At 54.9% G+C, this 16,336-nt stretch overlaps 8 protein-coding genes across 8 annotated transcripts; 5 read left to right on the top strand and 3 right to left on the bottom strand.

The window, feature by feature from the left end:
- Nucleotides 1–89: 89 nt before the first annotated feature.
- BO94DRAFT_540100 (deubiquitination module subunit SGF73) lies at nucleotides 90–2,231 on the top strand. The gene is made up of 4 exons (XM_025612837.1): nucleotides 90–409; nucleotides 544–672; nucleotides 746–1,468; nucleotides 1,546–2,231. The coding sequence occupies exons 1-4, from the start codon at nucleotides 382–384 to the stop codon at nucleotides 1,959–1,961; spliced, it is 1,296 nt and encodes a 431-aa protein (XP_025462419.1). The 5' UTR covers nucleotides 90–381; the 3' UTR covers nucleotides 1,962–2,231.
- Nucleotides 2,223–4,216, top strand: BO94DRAFT_297979 (mRNA guanylyltransferase). Its single transcript, XM_025606722.1, has 2 exons — nucleotides 2,223–2,280; nucleotides 2,348–4,216. Exon 2 carries the CDS (start codon nucleotides 2,662–2,664, stop codon nucleotides 3,883–3,885), a length of 1,224 nt encoding a protein of 407 aa, XP_025462418.1. The 5' UTR covers nucleotides 2,223–2,280; nucleotides 2,348–2,661; the 3' UTR covers nucleotides 3,886–4,216.
- Nucleotides 4,217–5,747: 1,531 nt separating this feature from the next.
- Nucleotides 5,748–6,687, top strand: BO94DRAFT_540098 (uncharacterized protein). The gene has a single exon (XM_025612836.1). It carries the CDS (start codon nucleotides 6,028–6,030, stop codon nucleotides 6,313–6,315), a length of 288 nt encoding a protein of 95 aa, XP_025462417.1. The 5' UTR covers nucleotides 5,748–6,027; the 3' UTR covers nucleotides 6,316–6,687.
- Nucleotides 6,688–7,088: 401 nt separating this feature from the next.
- On the bottom strand, nucleotides 7,089–7,739 carry BO94DRAFT_477904 (TFIIIC subunit 6 family protein; the record flags this gene model as incomplete). Its single annotated transcript, XM_025608670.1, has 1 exon — nucleotides 7,089–7,739. A coding segment is annotated over one exon (651 nt), but the record flags the coding sequence as incomplete, so codon positions are not given.
- An 86-nt stretch (nucleotides 7,740–7,825) lies between these two features.
- Nucleotides 7,826–8,377, bottom strand: BO94DRAFT_540096 (uncharacterized protein). The gene has a single exon (XM_025612835.1). The coding sequence runs from the start codon at nucleotides 8,086–8,088 to the stop codon at nucleotides 7,912–7,914; it is 177 nt and encodes a 58-aa protein (XP_025462415.1). The 5' UTR covers nucleotides 8,089–8,377; the 3' UTR covers nucleotides 7,826–7,911.
- A 782-nt stretch (nucleotides 8,378–9,159) lies between these two features.
- On the top strand, nucleotides 9,160–11,169 carry BO94DRAFT_550890 (uncharacterized protein; the record flags this gene model as incomplete). The annotated part of the gene is made up of 3 exons (XM_025613510.1): nucleotides 9,160–9,195; nucleotides 9,284–10,654; nucleotides 10,711–11,169. The coding sequence occupies 3 exons, from the start codon at nucleotides 9,160–9,162 to the stop codon at nucleotides 11,167–11,169; spliced, it is 1,866 nt and encodes a 621-aa protein (XP_025462414.1).
- A 609-nt stretch (nucleotides 11,170–11,778) lies between these two features.
- BO94DRAFT_477977 (putative carboxylesterase) lies at nucleotides 11,779–13,797 on the bottom strand (the record flags this gene model as incomplete). The annotated part of the gene is made up of 5 exons (XM_025608671.1): nucleotides 11,779–12,540; nucleotides 12,595–12,909; nucleotides 12,962–13,284; nucleotides 13,345–13,583; nucleotides 13,661–13,797. The coding sequence occupies 5 exons, from the start codon at nucleotides 13,795–13,797 to the stop codon at nucleotides 11,779–11,781; spliced, it is 1,776 nt and encodes a 591-aa protein (XP_025462413.1).
- A 659-nt stretch (nucleotides 13,798–14,456) lies between these two features.
- BO94DRAFT_590508 (putative integral membrane protein PTH11-like) lies at nucleotides 14,457–15,954 on the top strand (the record flags this gene model as incomplete). Its single annotated transcript, XM_025616034.1, has 6 exons — nucleotides 14,457–14,645; nucleotides 14,715–14,754; nucleotides 14,829–14,896; nucleotides 14,964–15,337; nucleotides 15,426–15,490; nucleotides 15,554–15,954. 6 exons carry the CDS (start codon nucleotides 14,457–14,459, stop codon nucleotides 15,952–15,954), a joined length of 1,137 nt encoding a protein of 378 aa, XP_025462412.1.
- Between the last annotated feature and the right edge of the window lie 382 nt (nucleotides 15,955–16,336).

Below are 16,336 nucleotides of genomic sequence, written 5' to 3'. Positions count from 1 at the left end.
CTGCTGCTCCCCGGCGGGATGGTTGGTCTGGAGGTGAGGATGACTCCTCCCATTGCCACCCAGCGCAGCCTCCAGCAACCAAACCAAGAATATAACCCAAACCTACTAAAAATCACATTCCAACCTTCTCAGATCCGATAGATCATCAATTCTTTCCGGTACAGACCTCAAGTGCGATCTCCAGCAATTCGAGCAGGGCACCCGCACGTGACCCCCCAAATGCGGAGGGCCCCGGACTCTGCTCTGCGCAGCCTCGACCCTCGGAACATCTCAGCATCACGGTCCCGTCCGGTCGGAGCCAGTCTCTCCCTCTTCTATTGTCTACATAATTCCTGCATTACGGAATCCACCGGTCGCGCTTCCCGGTGGTAGTTATTCTTCATGGCTACTACGACCAACGGCGGCAGAGGTCCGTACCTCACTCACCCATCCCTTTGGCCCGCTCCACTCACTCAAGTCACTCTCACATTTATTTTATCGGTCGCTTGATTGTTCGCTGGCTTGTATGCTCACATGCTAACGCGCTCGTCCTGATACATGCAGCATCCTCAGTTGCATCTACGACAGGTAGCTTAGTCGATGCCTCGGGGTACAAGTATTCCGAGAAGGATACCAAGCTTGGGAAGATTAAACTGAAGAAGGCGGCTAAGCCGGGGAAGAAGAAACATGATGGTCTGTATAGCTCTACTTGCTACGCTTGAGCGATGAGGAGCCGAAAAGCTAATTGTTATGTTACTGGGAACAGCCCCCGACTCACCTCCCGGATCGTCGCCCATCCTGCCCGAAATCGATCAGAAGACTATGGCGGCCTTTCCGACGGGTAAACCCCGCGAAGAAGATCATCTCGAGACGGTTATTTGTAAAACTTGTAAGAGGCCGGTATTGAAGCAGAATGCAGTCGAGCATATTCGGGGGTGTATCCGAGCGAAGCAGGAGAAGGCCAGGAAGAAGAAGGAGGCGAGGGATGCGGCGAATCGGGCTAAGGAGAAGGGTGATAAGGATGGGGACGAGGAGGGGGTGAGCGTTCCTGGGTCTGGGTCTGGGGGGACCGGGGCTGGGGGTGCCGGTGGGGAAAAGGAGAAAGAGAAGGAGAAGGGGGAGGGAGGTCCTGGGGAGGATTCGGTGAAGGCGCAGAAGAGTGCGAAAAAGTCGGCTGTTAAGGGGATGGCGGAGGATGGGACCAAGAAGGGGAAGAAGCGTAAGACCGAGGCTGGGGAGGATGATAAGGATAAGGAGCCGAAGAAAAAGAAAAAGAAGGAGGAGCCCAAACCGAAGGCGCCCAAACCGAAGGGCCCGGTGGATGTTGAGAAGCAGTGTGGTGTCACTCTGCCGAATGGTGCGCAGTGCGCGAGATCGTTGACTTGTAAGAGTCATTCGATGGGCGCGAAGAGAGCTGTACCAGGTCGCTCGTTGCCGTATGATATGCTGTTGCAGGCGTATCAGAAGAAGAATCAGGCGAGACAGCAGAGTAAGTGGTTCTTTTGTTACGTGGTGGAGCTTGGTTGGTTAGATGAGATGAATGATGCTAATGGGTGGCTTCTACAGAGGCTGCCATCGATGCCAATGCTCCCCTGCAGGATGATCTAGACAACAACGGGCCTGTGGACTCGGATGAAGAGAAAGATGCTGTCATGGCGGCGATTTCCCGCTCCCACCCGCAGCCATTGATCACTCATACACGAATCTCGACGAAGAAGAAGTACCAGTACGTGCGCATCAAAGAGATGCTGTCCCATGCCTTGGGCGGTTCCCGGGGCGGTGGCCTCTTTTCAACGGGTGATAGTGTCTCTTCTCCATTCACGGATGGCAACCTGTTCACACCGGTGGAGGAAGTGACTGCCTCGCCCATCCCTGCGACGGTGACTGCACCGGCAGCTGCGCCGGACAACGCTACAGATGCTGGTGGAAGGACGCCGGCGCAGGCTCCTAAGAAGTTGCCCCTGGCGGTCAGCTCATCATAGCACAGCAATTGACGACTGATGACGGTCTTCTCCAACGGATGGTTTCTGGTCAGGGAGTTTGGGCAATGCTGGGTGGCGTTTCTGGAAGGGTTCTCCGGTCTGGTTTGGTTTGCTGCGATTGATAAGATACCCCGCACTGAGTGTCCCTGGCGTGCATTATTGTATATTAAGTCGTTCCTTTGACGGTTGTGTCAGATTGCAATCAATGTGCATACGCAATCAGTTTTTTACCGGTGGATGTTGGAAGCATCGGTGCAGTTTCAGTTTCATGTAACCTACTCTGCTCACGGCCTATGATTAACCCGGGTATAGGTAAATGGTAGGTAGCTATTCTACTGCTACTGCTGCTGCTAGGTGTTGTGGACTGACAATCATGGCATGGTCAGCGGGATGAGCAGACCGCAGTTGATGCCTCAGGCCGCCACACATCTCCGAACCTCCGCAGATACAGTCAAGGCTACCTTCTCGCCTCAATGCGCCTGCTCTCACTATTCCGGCTCTGAAACTCCACATCCACTCACCACCACCATCACCACCACCACCCTTTCATATTGTTCTTTTCGGATCCAACTACTGTGAAGCACATTTGCTTCCGGCGCCTGCGGGCGAGAGCTCTACCCCCACCCGACCACCACTCCTGGCTACTGACCCTCAGCTCACCCACTCATCGCGCCCCTCCAACAGCCTCCCTCGAATCAAGATGGGAAACTCGGTCCCCGACCTCGACGCCGTCGGCATCAAAGCCGAGCCCGACCTAGCAGATCAATTCCGCCGCGAAGTTGCCACCCTCCTCGGTCGTAGCAATCTCAACTTCCCCGGCGCGCAACCGGTCAGTTTTTCGACGCGGCACCTGACCGAGCTCCAACGGGAAGACTACTACGTGTGCGAGAAGACCGATGGCATCCGATGTCTAATGTACTTTGCCCGGGGGGACCCGGAATCCGACATGCCCGAGATTCATTACCTGATCGACCGCAAAAACGAGTACCGCTACGTGCCGGGCCTGCACTTCCCCTTGCCCGACGATGACACGTTCCAGAGCTTCCACGTCGACACGCTGGTGGATGGCGAACTGGTGAATGATACATACGATGATGGGACGCAGCAGCTTAAGTTCCTTGTTTTCGATTGCTTGGTGCTGGATGGGCAGACTTTGATGCATCGGACGCTGGATAAACGGCTCGCGTATTTCAAGGAGAAGGTGTTGAAGCCGTACAATGCGCTGTATGATCGATTTCCTGGGGAGAAGGAGCACCGGGCTTTTGCAGTGGAAGATAAGTCGACGCAGTTTAGTTACGGGATTGAGATGATGTTTCGGGACATTATCCCCAAAGTGAAGAAGATCCATGGCAATGATGGCCTAATCTTTACGTGTCGGAGTACCCCGTATCGCATTGGTACGGACGAGCATATTCTGAAGTGGAAGCCGCCGTCGGAGAATACGATTGATTTTCGCATGCGCTTGGAGTTCCCACTGCTGGAACCGGATACCGATGATGAGGCGGAGGGGGTCACAGAGCCGTACCAGGATTACGAGGCCGTTCCGATCTTTCATCTGTATGTGATGCTCAATTCCAATGAGTATCAGCCGTTCGGGGAGATGTATGTTACCCCGGCCGAGTGGGAGGACATGAAGGCGCTACAGCAGCCGTTGGATGATGCAATTGTCGAGTGCGCCAAGGATGATCAGGGCCGCTGGCGGTTCCATCGGATTCGAGATGATAAGGCGGATGCGAACCATATCTCGACGGTCGAGAAAGTGCTGGAGAGTATCCAGGACCGTGTGACGGAGGAGGACCTGATCCGGGCTGCACCAGCGATCAAGACGGCATGGAAGAAGCGACAGGCGCAGATGGCGGAGCGGGCCAGACAGGGGGGACCGGCGAACGGAAGTAATGGGGTGAAGAGGAAGTTTGAAGAGTAGATGCTGCCAGGAGAAGGGGGGTGGGATGTTTTCACTGATTCGGTTTGCGAGGCGTTTGGCGTTGGTTGCCAATGAGAATCTCATCGGCATGTGCCGGTGATGATGTATAGATAGGGAGAGAAGGGCCGAGGGCTATGGGTAAAACGGGGTGGGCTGGTGGTTTACTGTTTTTATAATGCACTCGATAGTTAATCTACAGCTTGGATGACTGCATTGGAAGGAATCTAGTCAGGGTCCAGGTTTACATCCAACCAGCATGTCTCCCGCTTCATATCGGTGAGGGCTGCTGCTGAGGTCTGCACCTCTATCAAAGTCAATTTGGAGATTAGCAGAGTCCAGACCTCATCCCTTTGTCTGTGCAAGCTACGAAGTCAACCGGCCAATGCACCAGTGACATCCGGCCATTGCAACCCCAGATCGACACCCCAGGGGCCCTCACCGCGGCCCTGGTTCAAGCTCCAACTCAACGAGCAGATACCTACCTGGTAGATACGACCGGCGCACAGGGCTTCTCATTGCAGGCGCGGATTGGAATGTGGAGGGCTGACGACGTCGATCTTGGCCTTCCCCGGATGGGAGATGATCATTCCATCGGAGTATCTCGACCAGCAGCCTGGGAAGAGCTTATCGTACTATTTACCGATTAGTACCCGGCAAGGCATCAGATGAATATGAATCCAGGGGAATGAATTATCAAGTACCTAGGGGGGGGGGGGGGGGGGGTTGTTTCTGATTCTTTGCCACCGATCGATCGTATGCTTCGGGGGGGATGAGAAATCAGACCGAATGCTTCCCAAAGAACAAGAGTTGGACTGATCGTCTCACGATGGAAGAGCGTCTGCCTTTCCCGGAACTCTGGCGCCATGAATAATAATAAAATAATAATAATAATAATGCGCCGAGACGATCACTCTACTAGTCGGCCCTTGATTCTTTTGCTTCCCCACTGCGTCCCACTGCTGCAGAGCTGCACACGTACGTCTTAAGTCTTTCCAGTTTCCCCATCCTTCTCCGGGCGGAGCTCTTTTCTTTCCCCAGGCGCTTGCATCCTCGGCGTGCTCTTCCGGCCTTCCGAACCAGCATACCTACCTAGTTACCTACTACCTACCCCATGGCCCAGTAGATAGATGATACTACCATGCCAATGGGTATGTGGCCTGGACCCGACTCCTTGGCTCCGGTGAGGCGGTTCCTTTTCCTTTTTTCTTTATTTTTTATTTTTTTTACACTGCTCGCCTCGCAACGGGATAAAGGGATGTAATCCATTCGGATGGGTGGATAGCTGGCTCTCGAGCTCCTTCATTTACCTGATGGACTTGCTTAGATAGGAGAGAGATAGACACGGGGTACATATAGTAGGGGACTTTTTGTTTTAAATCCATTCCTCTCCCCAGATACTTTATCTTATAGTTGGTCCGCCCCGAGACATCGGTTTCTGTTTCTGTCTGGTGTTGGTGTAGCTTTATAGCAACTCTATCTTTCGCTCCTTCCTCCTTCCTCTCTCCCCCTTCCTAGTACTTAATAGAGAGTACGGGGTATTGTTATATATTGTCCTTCCTTCCATCCATCCACCCGGGACGCCCTTCATCCCATCATCTTCATCTTCATCTCCATCTTCTTCTACTACCCACAACACAGCATTCACGCAGGTAAGATCTCAATGATTCCTCTTTCCTTTTCCCTTGCACAACCCAAACACGGACCTCCCTCTCGGTTAGAAAGAGCATTGGGATTTCGATTCCCACTCATGGGGGAAGGGAAAGACCAAAAAAAAAAGGACCTCGGCGGTTTTCGGATCCCTTCCAGCCTAACCCAGGCATCTATATCGGAATTGCTTCTGCCTTACTTACATCTGACCGACCCTGCTTTTGCTCGTTTCTCTTTCTTTTTTTTTGGGCTCCCACTATCTTATATATATGTCCTACATGTGCATCTGCATATCACTTATTGATTGACTCTTGACAGGGTTACTATTTACTTACTGCCTATTTACCTAATTTCTATCCCACAACATACAATACAACACAACCAACCACCACCACCTTTCATACAACATCTATACCACAACCATCCTCACCATCATCAACCTCAAACCACAACCACCTCTCCCAAAACCATCACAACTACTAAGACACAAGAATAATGTCACCCACCCTCACCCGGCCCACACCAACCACCCTCCTCACCCCCTCCACAACAACCACAACAACGTCCTCATCCTCCTCATCCACCTCCCCAACAACCTTCTCCCAGGACATCTCCCGCGCTATCCTCTCCGCCTCATCACACATTCCCAAAGCTGTCGTCGATCCTACTTCCACCACTACTAGTGCTCCCTGTCACACAGAGAAGAATACCCTCGAGTGGGAGTTTCCTCTGCCGCCTCCGCCGCCGCCTTCGCCCGTTGAGATGAGAAGGTTTTGGGCTTAGTGCTTTTCAGGGATGTGGATATTTGGGGGATGGGGAAGGGATTGAATGGGGGTGGTGATGATGGATGGATGGATGGGCTGGGATATCTAGCGGGATTGTGTTGTTTCTGCGCTGGACTTGGTTGCGTTTCGTTTGGGAATATTGGCTTGGATTTGGGATGGGGTTCAGCGTTTGGATTTGGGTTGGGTATTGGTTTTATTATATCGTTTCTTGATTGGGTTGTTGATTGGGGTTATTTGGGATGGATAGACTTGGTACTTGATGGGAAATGTGAGAGATAGCTGCTAGCTATCTAGCAGCTGGGAGGATTTGTATACCAACTAGTATACATATTATCATTACCATTGATCGTGGTGATCAGTGAATTCATCATCATATCACATCACATGCATCACACGCATTCGCGGTATCGTTATGGGTATACTCCGTACAGAGTAGGCGGCGCTCACATGCAATCAGGTATGTACCTTGCAGCCGATCCATGACGCCATTGCGCCACGCAACCCGGTTCGTGCGATCAACCCTGCCAGTTCAAAGTCTAACTCATCCGGTGTCCGTAGATCCGCCAGTAGAACTACCCTCGCCGGCCCGATGCTCGTCCTGGGCATGTGCCTGGACCTCGGTCGGAGCTTCGGAGGTCTGCACGTGACCTTGCTCAAAAGGTCTGGATCTCGCGGATCGCGTCCATTCGTCCTTCGTATCCCGGAAGCCTATTTCCGCTGTTGCCAGCGGTAGGCCAGTCGTGTAGCAAACTCTCAGTCCCCAATTGAATACTAGGACTGAGACAGTGGCTCCTCCTGCCCCAGCTCGAACTCGTCCTCATGTCCCCCGAGTCGCGAATAGAGACCCTCCAGCTCCGCCATGGCATTTGCATCTCCCGACAGCGCCAGTTCGTTCAGCCGGTGGATTTGCTCCAGCTGCTCGTCGGTGCGAGCCCAGCCGTGCACGCGATCCTCCAGATTCTGCATCCGCTTGGTGCTAAACGTCATCCGAACAGGGTCGGACTCGCCCTTGCTGCGCTTAAGGCTGGCCAGTCGGTCCAGGAAGCGCGCCTGGTTCGTCTGTGGCGCCGTCTTGCGCACCATGCCTGCAGAGGCGGTGGTGGTGGTCGTCGCGTTGGTCTCGGCGGGTTCCTGCGCAGCAGAGGCATCCGGGGCGTAGACATTGGACGAGCTGGAGATGAGATTGGCTTTGCGACCGAGGATCTTGACGCTATTGGCAGCGAGAAGGTCATAGTTCTTGGTCTGTCTTAGCGGGATGACCGGAGTGGATATTTCTGTCTCTGCCGCATCGTGGGGGTGTTCGGGGCGGGAGAAGAGCAGCTCGGTGCCGATTTGGTCGGCCCAGGAGCCGCTGAAGATCTGGTTTTGGTAGGAAATAATGGGATTGGGGGTGTGGAGGGCTAGGATTTGCACGCGATCGGCGGAGGGGCTGGCGTCTGCTTCGGTACTGGAGAGGGCGGCGTCGGGCTCATCGTGATGGGAAGGATTGGAGGGGGTGGTGGTGGAGTGGGAGGAAGAACCACGGCGACGGGGAGGCCGGATGGGCCCATGGAGAGAGGTCAGATCGAGAGTCAGATAGACGGTCTAGTGGCAGTCAGCAGCGACCGACAAACAAAGAATCAAGGCAGTGGCCGCAGTGGCACGAGATACGGACCTCGGTCTCGGTGGGATGATACTCGTATTCATAGTCGGAATCGGGGACATCGGGATTGGCCAGGGTGGATTGGGCCAGCATGGCAGGATCCAGCATCAATGGGGTGGGGAGGGCCATGATGGTGGTAATTCAGTGGTTCAGATTATTGTGTTGGATTGTTGGTGATGATGATGATAGAGTGGCCGAAGAAAACAAGACTTGGCCGGGCGGCGACTAATCAGCGGGCACGACGGCTATCGGGACTTGGCGGTGAATCCGCAGCAGCTGCGAGTACTCCGAGTAGGGTGTAGAGATAGCGGAGAGACAAGGTAGACCCTGCTGGCGCGGGTTTGACGGTTTGTCATGGTCGCATCAGGCATCCACTGAGGCTGACGGTTAGACTTCGCGACCCTGAGGATCCATCCACCTCTCTCTCTCTCTCTCTCTCTCTCTCTCTCTCTCTCTGTCAACTCCCCTTTTCCCTTCTTACCACCCCCCCCCCAACCCCTCACCCTGTCGAGTAGCTCCAGCTTGCTCTTCACCGTAGCTGCAGAGCTCTCCTGATTGATGATCGACCGGATGACTTCATCCCCACTTACATCATCATCATCATCATCACTATATTTCTCGTCCCCATCTCGGTGGCATTCCGTGGACGGACTTGCTGCAGCTCCATCCAGATAGTTAGTCTGGACTGACCAGTGAGTCCACCTGATGCAATGAAATTTCCCAATTCCTTTTCCTCCTTCTCTGCCGTCCCTTCCGTCCTCCTCCGTCGTCCATCATGACGATCCGGCTCGCGGCGGAAGCCAACAGGGCCGCAAGGGCACCCAGCTGCATCCGTCCCCTTCCCATTTGACTCCATCATCCATTATCTAAGCCGCTTCCGTGCTTGCCGGGCCCTTGGATGCGCTTCCTGGCCGGCCTTTGGCTCCCTTCTGCTCCCGGCAACTCGGTGGTCCATTCCCTGTTCCCTTTCGTTCCCTCTATTCCCCTTCAGCCCTAAACCCCCCCTCCCTTCCCCCTCCGTCCGGCCCTCTGATTGCCTACAATGGGCTCAATGCGACAGCGGCACTGCGGCGCCGCTGTTTGCCTGCCCTACTGCATCCGATCCATGGCCAATCCTTGCCCTATCTGTCCCCCATCTTGACAATCCTGACCATCCGGGCTCCGTTCTTGCTGTTCTCGACCCTGCCCGGCTGACTGACAATGTCATCGCGCCTGCCCGCTGCTGCTTCTTATAGTGTCCCCTTCGCTGCCTTTGCGTCCGGGCCTGAATGCCCGGCCCGGTCGCTTTTCTTCTTCCCTTCTGCTGCTGCTTCTGCTGTCGCAGTCGTTCTGTCTCTCCTCCCCCGTCGGCTCGGATGCCTCTCATTCTCCTGTACATCCCCCCGAGGAGTCCTTCCTGACCGCTCTTGCCGAGAGCCTGGTCACTTCGCATCCTACCTCTGCTGGCCCGATCAGCTCCCCCTTAACGACTCTCACGCCCGCAGACCAGCGCGGGCTGACGGTGCTCCCCTCTTCGCACCCTTATCACTCCGAGCTTGAGGCGCCTTCCGGCCTCGGTCAGCAGATGGTTCGCGCCACGAGAGCTGCCATTGTTACTCTTTCCTCCTTGATCGTGTATGTCTTGGTCAACAGCGCCGCCCGCGCCGTGAACCCGTCAGCCTTTGTCTGGTACGCCGAGGATCACGACGAGCAGCACTGGATCGCCTCCTCGTCGTCATGGTGGGATCGGAAGGCCTGTCGGTGGCTCGGCCTGTGCGGGACCGCCCACTTCCGGCTGGTGCGGCCCCGCTATGGCCAGCGCCAGCCCACTATGGGGCCCTGGTCGCCCGAAGATGAGGCCCACTACGCCGCCTGGCGCGATGCCCAGTTCAACGACTCGCTGCACCCAGCTGCCGCCTGGGATGAAGCCGAACGCTCTCGCCGGCAAATCCCTGACTATGTTTTCCAGTATGCGCCCTTGGTCCACCTGTCCTCGCACGAGCAATTCTGGCCCGGCGACATCGCGGAGCATCTCTACCACGTCACACCCATGCTGAACTATACGCCCATCCAGTCACAAGGTGATCATCCATCGCTGCAGGATTTGGATCAGCTGAATGAGTTCCAAGAGGGTCACTACGTATTTCTGACCAGCAATGACAATGTAGAGGATCGCCCGCCCTGGATTGAAGGCGAGAAGAATATCCCCGATGATCCCGATGACTATCTCGAGCAGTCATGGCCGGATTGGGATGGTCGCGTGGATGGGCCCATTCCTGGTGACACACCGGACGAACGCGCCAAGTGGTATGACTCCGGCCGCCTCTCATCGGATGGGACGGATGACGGCTGGTCTCCGGAGGATCTTGGATACATGCATCCCGAAGACCTCGACGACGAGGGCGTCCGGGACGAGCTGCGTAGACGGTTCGGGGGCGAGCCGATTCATATCGAGAAGACAGGTGGGCGCAGTAACGCGCCGGCGGTCCTACTGGTGCTGGATAAAGGACATGGCATCGTCGACGCGTTCTGGTTCTATTTCTACAGCTTCAACCTGGGCAACGTAGTGCTGAACGTGCGCTTCGGGAACCATGTGGGCGACTGGGAGCACTGTCTCGTGCGGTTTCACGACGGCAAACCCAAAGCGCTCTTCTTCAGCGCGCATTCAGCGGGGGAGGCCTATAGTTATGAAGCCGTCGAAAAGATCGGTCAACGGGTAAGTTCGTTCCGCCCGCCAGGGGACTCCTCACGCTAACCATGGATCCCTGCCAGCCCGTGATCTACTCCGCCATGGGCACCCACGCCATGTATGCCACCCCGGGCGTCCATGCCTATATCCTCCCCTGGGGCTTGCTGCATGACCAGACCGACCGTGGCCCTCTGTGGGACCCCCTCCTGAATGCCCACGCCTACACATACGACCACGATAGTGATGCCCTCCGCGCATCGACTGTTACCCCAAGTGCCCCGACCGAGTGGTTCTACTTCAACGGCCATTGGGGCGACAAGTTCTATCCGCTGGGCGACCAGCGACAGTATCGGTTCGCGGGTCAGTATCACTATGTCAACGGCCCCCTGGGGCCCCGGTTCAAGCACCTCAACCGCCACAAGGTCTGCCAGCAACGGGACGAGGACCCCTGTGTTATCAAGAACTACATCGGCGACCAAACACGAGCTAGACGCTGGGCGGGTGCGGGTGCTGGTCCGGAGCATGGCGGAGAGCATGAATAGACGAGATGACCCTTAAGAGTATTGGCTATACCGAGGCCTTGGCATAGACTACCACCACCTCAACAGGTCGTTGGTATTGTTCCGCCCTATGCTTGTCGGGGTTATTCTTCCACTATTATTACTCTCATCCCTATCTATATTCTTAACATTATCCTTTGCTCGTTTTTCATTCCGGTGTGATCTCCTGTGGATATACCCTGGCGTTTCCTTGATTCATATATTTCCTTGGTCGACCATATAGACCATTGGCGCATGATTGGGCTAGACCCCGAAAACCACGATGGACGAGATACACGGCCACTACACTATATATCATGATGCTTGGATGGGCCCGGAGCCATATGGTGGCGTTCTGTTTGCATTCTGCTGGATTATTTTGGACAAGTACAGGGAGCTTGGCGATATGCCGAGATACGAATAGATACTTGGTTAGTAATTGATTCTGGATCTCCCCTCCTATATTCATATAACGCACCTTCACGCAGTATCTATTGAACGAAATCTATCTCGAATCTATCTTGTATGAATACATATACTTACACAAGAAAAGCAAGCTAACACACTTCTCTCAAGGAGAGCCTAACATGACTCAACTCAGGTCAGACAGGTCTATTGAGGCACCCGCTCCGAGACAGCCCTCCAGAAGTCACAGCGAGCACCGCGGCCGCCCTCCCAGGACGAGGCATTCACCAGCCGGAAATTATTAACGATACCGTCACCTTCGCGCAGCCAGTAAGAGAGATTTGATGTCACCACGTCATGAATAAGATACCCGCCCGTGGTATTCAAATCCATCTGGAACGGGTGCCGCGGGCTATACTGCGGCCAGTCGATAGTCCCGTTGGCGCCAATGGGAACGGACGCATTGGACATATTGGCCGTGGCATCACGGAGCGAAATCACCGGGCTATCGGCTATGATGAACTGACCCCAGAATTTCTGGAATGCGTTGCGGAAGCCCGCGTCGGGCCAGGTTGCACCGGCGCTGAAGTAGGCGGCTAGGTCGGCGCCGTGGTACGCGGGCGTCACGGAGTATTGGTATTTCCAGGCTTGCCGGGGACCGTGGCTGAAGGCTTGGGCGAGCCATTGGGCGGGGCAGTCGAAGGTCGTTTCGGCGAAGATGTTGAGAACGGTTTGTTGGAGGCCGGTGGCCATCTCGGATTGGTTCAATGCTGTTGGGCCGCTGGTGCCGAGGGTGTCATAGCGGGGACCGTTGTCGACGGGTTGGGAGTCCTTGGTATGGTAGATGGTGTTGAGGAGGGAGATGTCGGATTTGGTGAAGCGGGGAAAGGTGCTGGAGACGTAGTCGTTGAACTTAGAACGGGTTACAACATTGGGGTTGGTTAGGGGGACGCCGTCGTTGGCATTGTTCTGGGGTGGGTTGTTAATATTTGTGCAAGGTGGAAAAGGGCAAGGGAAACGTACGCCAACAAGGATGCGCTTGCCGCTCACTTTCCCGCGTGACAGCTGCAGAGAAGGCCGCTCCTGGATCAGGTCGCCGTCGACGACGGGGAGGAAAGCAAAGGTGCCGAAGAGGCCGGAGGTAGAGACGGTTCCACTGGCATTCTGCAACAATGCACTGGGAGCCGCCACCAGGCAATCAAAGGTGGTTGGGTATCTACTGAGGGCTGTAGAGTTCGGTCCGCAGCCAGCCAGTTCAGCAAAGTTCTTGTAGTAGTGCTCAGGAACGCTGTCGTTGTAGTTGTAACTTGGCGGCGAATAGGCACTCGCGGCGATGACCTAGGGATGGATGTCAGCTGGGTGCCACTGGAGGAGATGGTGGTGAACGGACGTTGTTGAAGAGATTGAACTCCTGGCCTCCATACGCCAGAGCATGCAGCATGACCGCACCAGCTCCAGAGGACTCGCCGCCGATGGTGACACGCTTAGGGTCACCACCGAACTTGGTGATGTGCTTCTGGACCCATTGTAGAGCAAACCGTTGGTCCAGCAGGCCGGCGTTGGTCACACCGTGCTCCTTCACCTCGGAGGAGGAGAGGAATCCAAAGGCTCCAAGGCGGTATTGAATCTCCACCGTGATAAATCCATTGTTGTTGGTATTCATCATTGGACTGGGGTCATACTCCGCCCCAAAAAGCGCATACCCGCCGCCGTCTGGTAGACCATCAGCAATTAGCAAAGATGCGGTTAAAGGTTGAACCGGGTTGGACTTACGGATCCACAGCAGGACAGGCAAGTCCGTCGCATTAGGGGGAGCGTAGACATTCAGGTACAGGCAATCTTCATCGCCCGGGCCCGAGTTGAAGCCGTAGACGTATGGCGTTCCAGCGGCCCCGGACTGGGGACAGACGGGGGGCTGATCGACGGCTAATGTGATCTGGCTGTTGTTCTGCAAAGGAGCTGCAGGGGGCTGCCATCTCCGTTTACCCACCGGAGGAGCTGCATATCGGATACTGCAGGATGCAGGACGTATCAGACCACGTTCGGAAGAGCGGATCAGGCTGTCGGGGATCGGAAGGGTCAAGCTTACCTCTTCCAAACGTTCAGCCCATATGAGGAACTGTAGGAGCCCTGATAGGTGGCATAGCCCAGATCAACCGTGGGTTGGTGATTGGCGAGAGAGAGCGTCGCGCTGGCGGCGAGCAACAAGCCTTGGCCGAACTTCATTTTGGGGGCCGACTTGTTGAGTGTATTCAATCAGTGTCCGATTTACTGCGAGAAAACGGCAGGGATGGGCAGTCAATGATCATACCGGCGGCAATTAAGCGGCAGTGCGTCCGGGCCCTGCTGCAGCTCAGGGGCAAGCTTTTTAGCGCATGCTGCCGGTAGAGCGTGCATTGGGTCAGGCCTTGGTACTAATAGGATGACAGCGTCGCGACGGAGTGGCCGGAAGAGAGAGAAACGAAGGATGCAAGTGGAGCGCAATCAAATCCGCTCGCCGCCATTCGATCACGGGGGAAGGCACGTGGGTTGGGTTTTGCAACGGCTGCAAACTAAGGAAGGAACTAAAAAGATATTATCTCTCTGCCTGAAGTTTGAACTCCAACCTCTGAAGGATTCTCGCTCAATCTCCGAACCCCACTAGCCACCAGAGACAATACTACCTACTACCTAGACTCCTAGTCTCTCTTTTAGCAGCGGACATGCTGCACAAACCGGCCGCATTACCGAAAGGGTGGCCTGGTCAGTCTGATGAAGCGAGAGACCCACCGTCAGCATGTCAGTCCTCACCAAGTCAGCACCACCTAGGTACAAAACACAATGGCCAGGCCGGCTGACACCGGCTGCTAGAATGCCTGTGCAAATGCTGTAACCTCTCTCCCACAATGAGCTCCTCGGGGACGCAATACTCAGCGGCCTACCTGGCTCAGTCGCGCGTCACGGAGGTGTGGGTAGGATACTCGGTCCCCATTCCCATCGAGGTCCTGACCACCCTATGGCGACTCTGGATCAAACTGAGGCCGTCTTCGAAGAATGGCTTGGCGTTCGATGACTACCTCATGATTTGGGCCACGGTGAGCTGCCCTGCGAGGAGAGTAGTGTTCCGCAAACGTCGTGTCCTGACTCGCATGTACTCTGGATAGATCATCGGAGTTGGTGTCTGTGTCAGCGGGTTGGTTTACGGTGCGCTTGATCGGCCCGTCCCGAGTGTTGGCATTTCTTGTGCCGTGTGGACTAACCGCCCCTTCTCATGACAGGTCCTCCCTATGGTTTCGGGCGACATGTCGCTGCTCTTCCCCCGGGCGAAGACGAAAAATTCATGAGGGTACGAAGGAAGCTAGGACATGCGCGCAATTCTCGTGATGACTGACGGATGACCGTCCCAACGGCAGGGCGACTATATCTTCAGTCACTTTTACGACGTGGCCATCGCCAGCACCAAGCTTTCCGTATTGGCACTGTACTATCGCATCTTCATCACCCCCAAGTTCCGCCTTGTCGTCATCCTGACTGTAGTCTGGGTAATTCTATGGCTCATGACCATGGAAATCGTCTTAGGGCTAGAGTGCCGGCCGATTGAGAAATTCTGGAACTCCAGCGTGGAAGGGACATGTTTCAACCTGGTCGCATTCAGCTACTTCACCAACATCACCAATCTCGTCACAGACATCTGGATCTTCCTTCTCCCATTGCCCGTTATCCTGCGACTCCAGATCACAAAGAATAAGAAAATCGGGCTCAGTTTCCTCTTCTCCGTCGGCTTAGCGTTCGTATCCATCCGTCCTTCCATACTTCCATGCGTCTTGCACCTGGCAAAATCCACAACCCCTCACTAATATCTATCTCATCCCCAGAACATGCGCCATCAGCGCAGCCCGACTAACCGTTGTCGTCACCCAAGGCTCATCAGATTACACCTGTGCGTAACCACAACCCCTTTTCCCTTTCCTCACCCCATCTAACCAATCCCACCCACCCACAGGGGCCGGCGTCCCCCTCGGCATCCTCTCCGCTTGGGAACCCCTCGGCGGAATCCTCTGCGCCAACCTCCCCGTGATCTACAAATCCCTGGCATCCATCTTCCACAGCATAAAAGGCACTCTCCGAAGTCGCAGCGCAAACCCCTCCATCTCCCAGCACCAATCCAAATCCACCGCCCACAACCACCATAACACTTGGCTGCAGCTCCACAACGGCAGTGGAGGAAACAGCTACCGATCCGAGATCTCGGCTCTCAAGAGCATGGACGATGATGTTGATGAGACTGAGTTGCAGCCGGTCGTGCGGAGCTTAAATACCATTATCGTGGAGAGGCAGTTTGAGCAGGAGGTGGATCTTGAGGGCGGCGACGAGGCGCCGTTAAGGGGAAGAGGGACGGGATGATTTCAGGCTTATATATATATATGAGAAATAGAAGTTTGTTTTCGTTTGTTGGCGTAGGTTGATGGTAGGTTGAATGGGTACGTTAGAGAGAGAGTTTGGATTGTTGTCATTCTTGTCTATTTTGATGACGGGACCAGGGTTCCACGGAGAGTAGCAGACTCAATCATCTCCAAGTCGCGCACGTTTCGGACTAGCATGATACGAAACAGGCAGCATAGCAGCCCATTTACACCCTACAACAGAAGATAATCAACATGGACTATGGAACAAAGGACATACACAAATTTCACGGATTAGCAGGTAGATTTGATTGGCTCGCCATGGTAACGATACGATTGCCCAGGAACAACAAAATACATGGCCAATATGAATATGGATAAGG

The sequence above is a fragment of the Aspergillus sclerotioniger genome (assembly GCF_003184525.1).
Source record: "Aspergillus sclerotioniger CBS 115572 chromosome Unknown BO94scaffold_42, whole genome shotgun sequence".
Taxonomy (NCBI): domain Eukaryota; kingdom Fungi; phylum Ascomycota; class Eurotiomycetes; order Eurotiales; family Aspergillaceae; genus Aspergillus; species Aspergillus sclerotioniger.
Note: the sequence above shows the minus strand (reverse complement) of the source record. Positions and strands in the feature narration are given on the sequence as shown.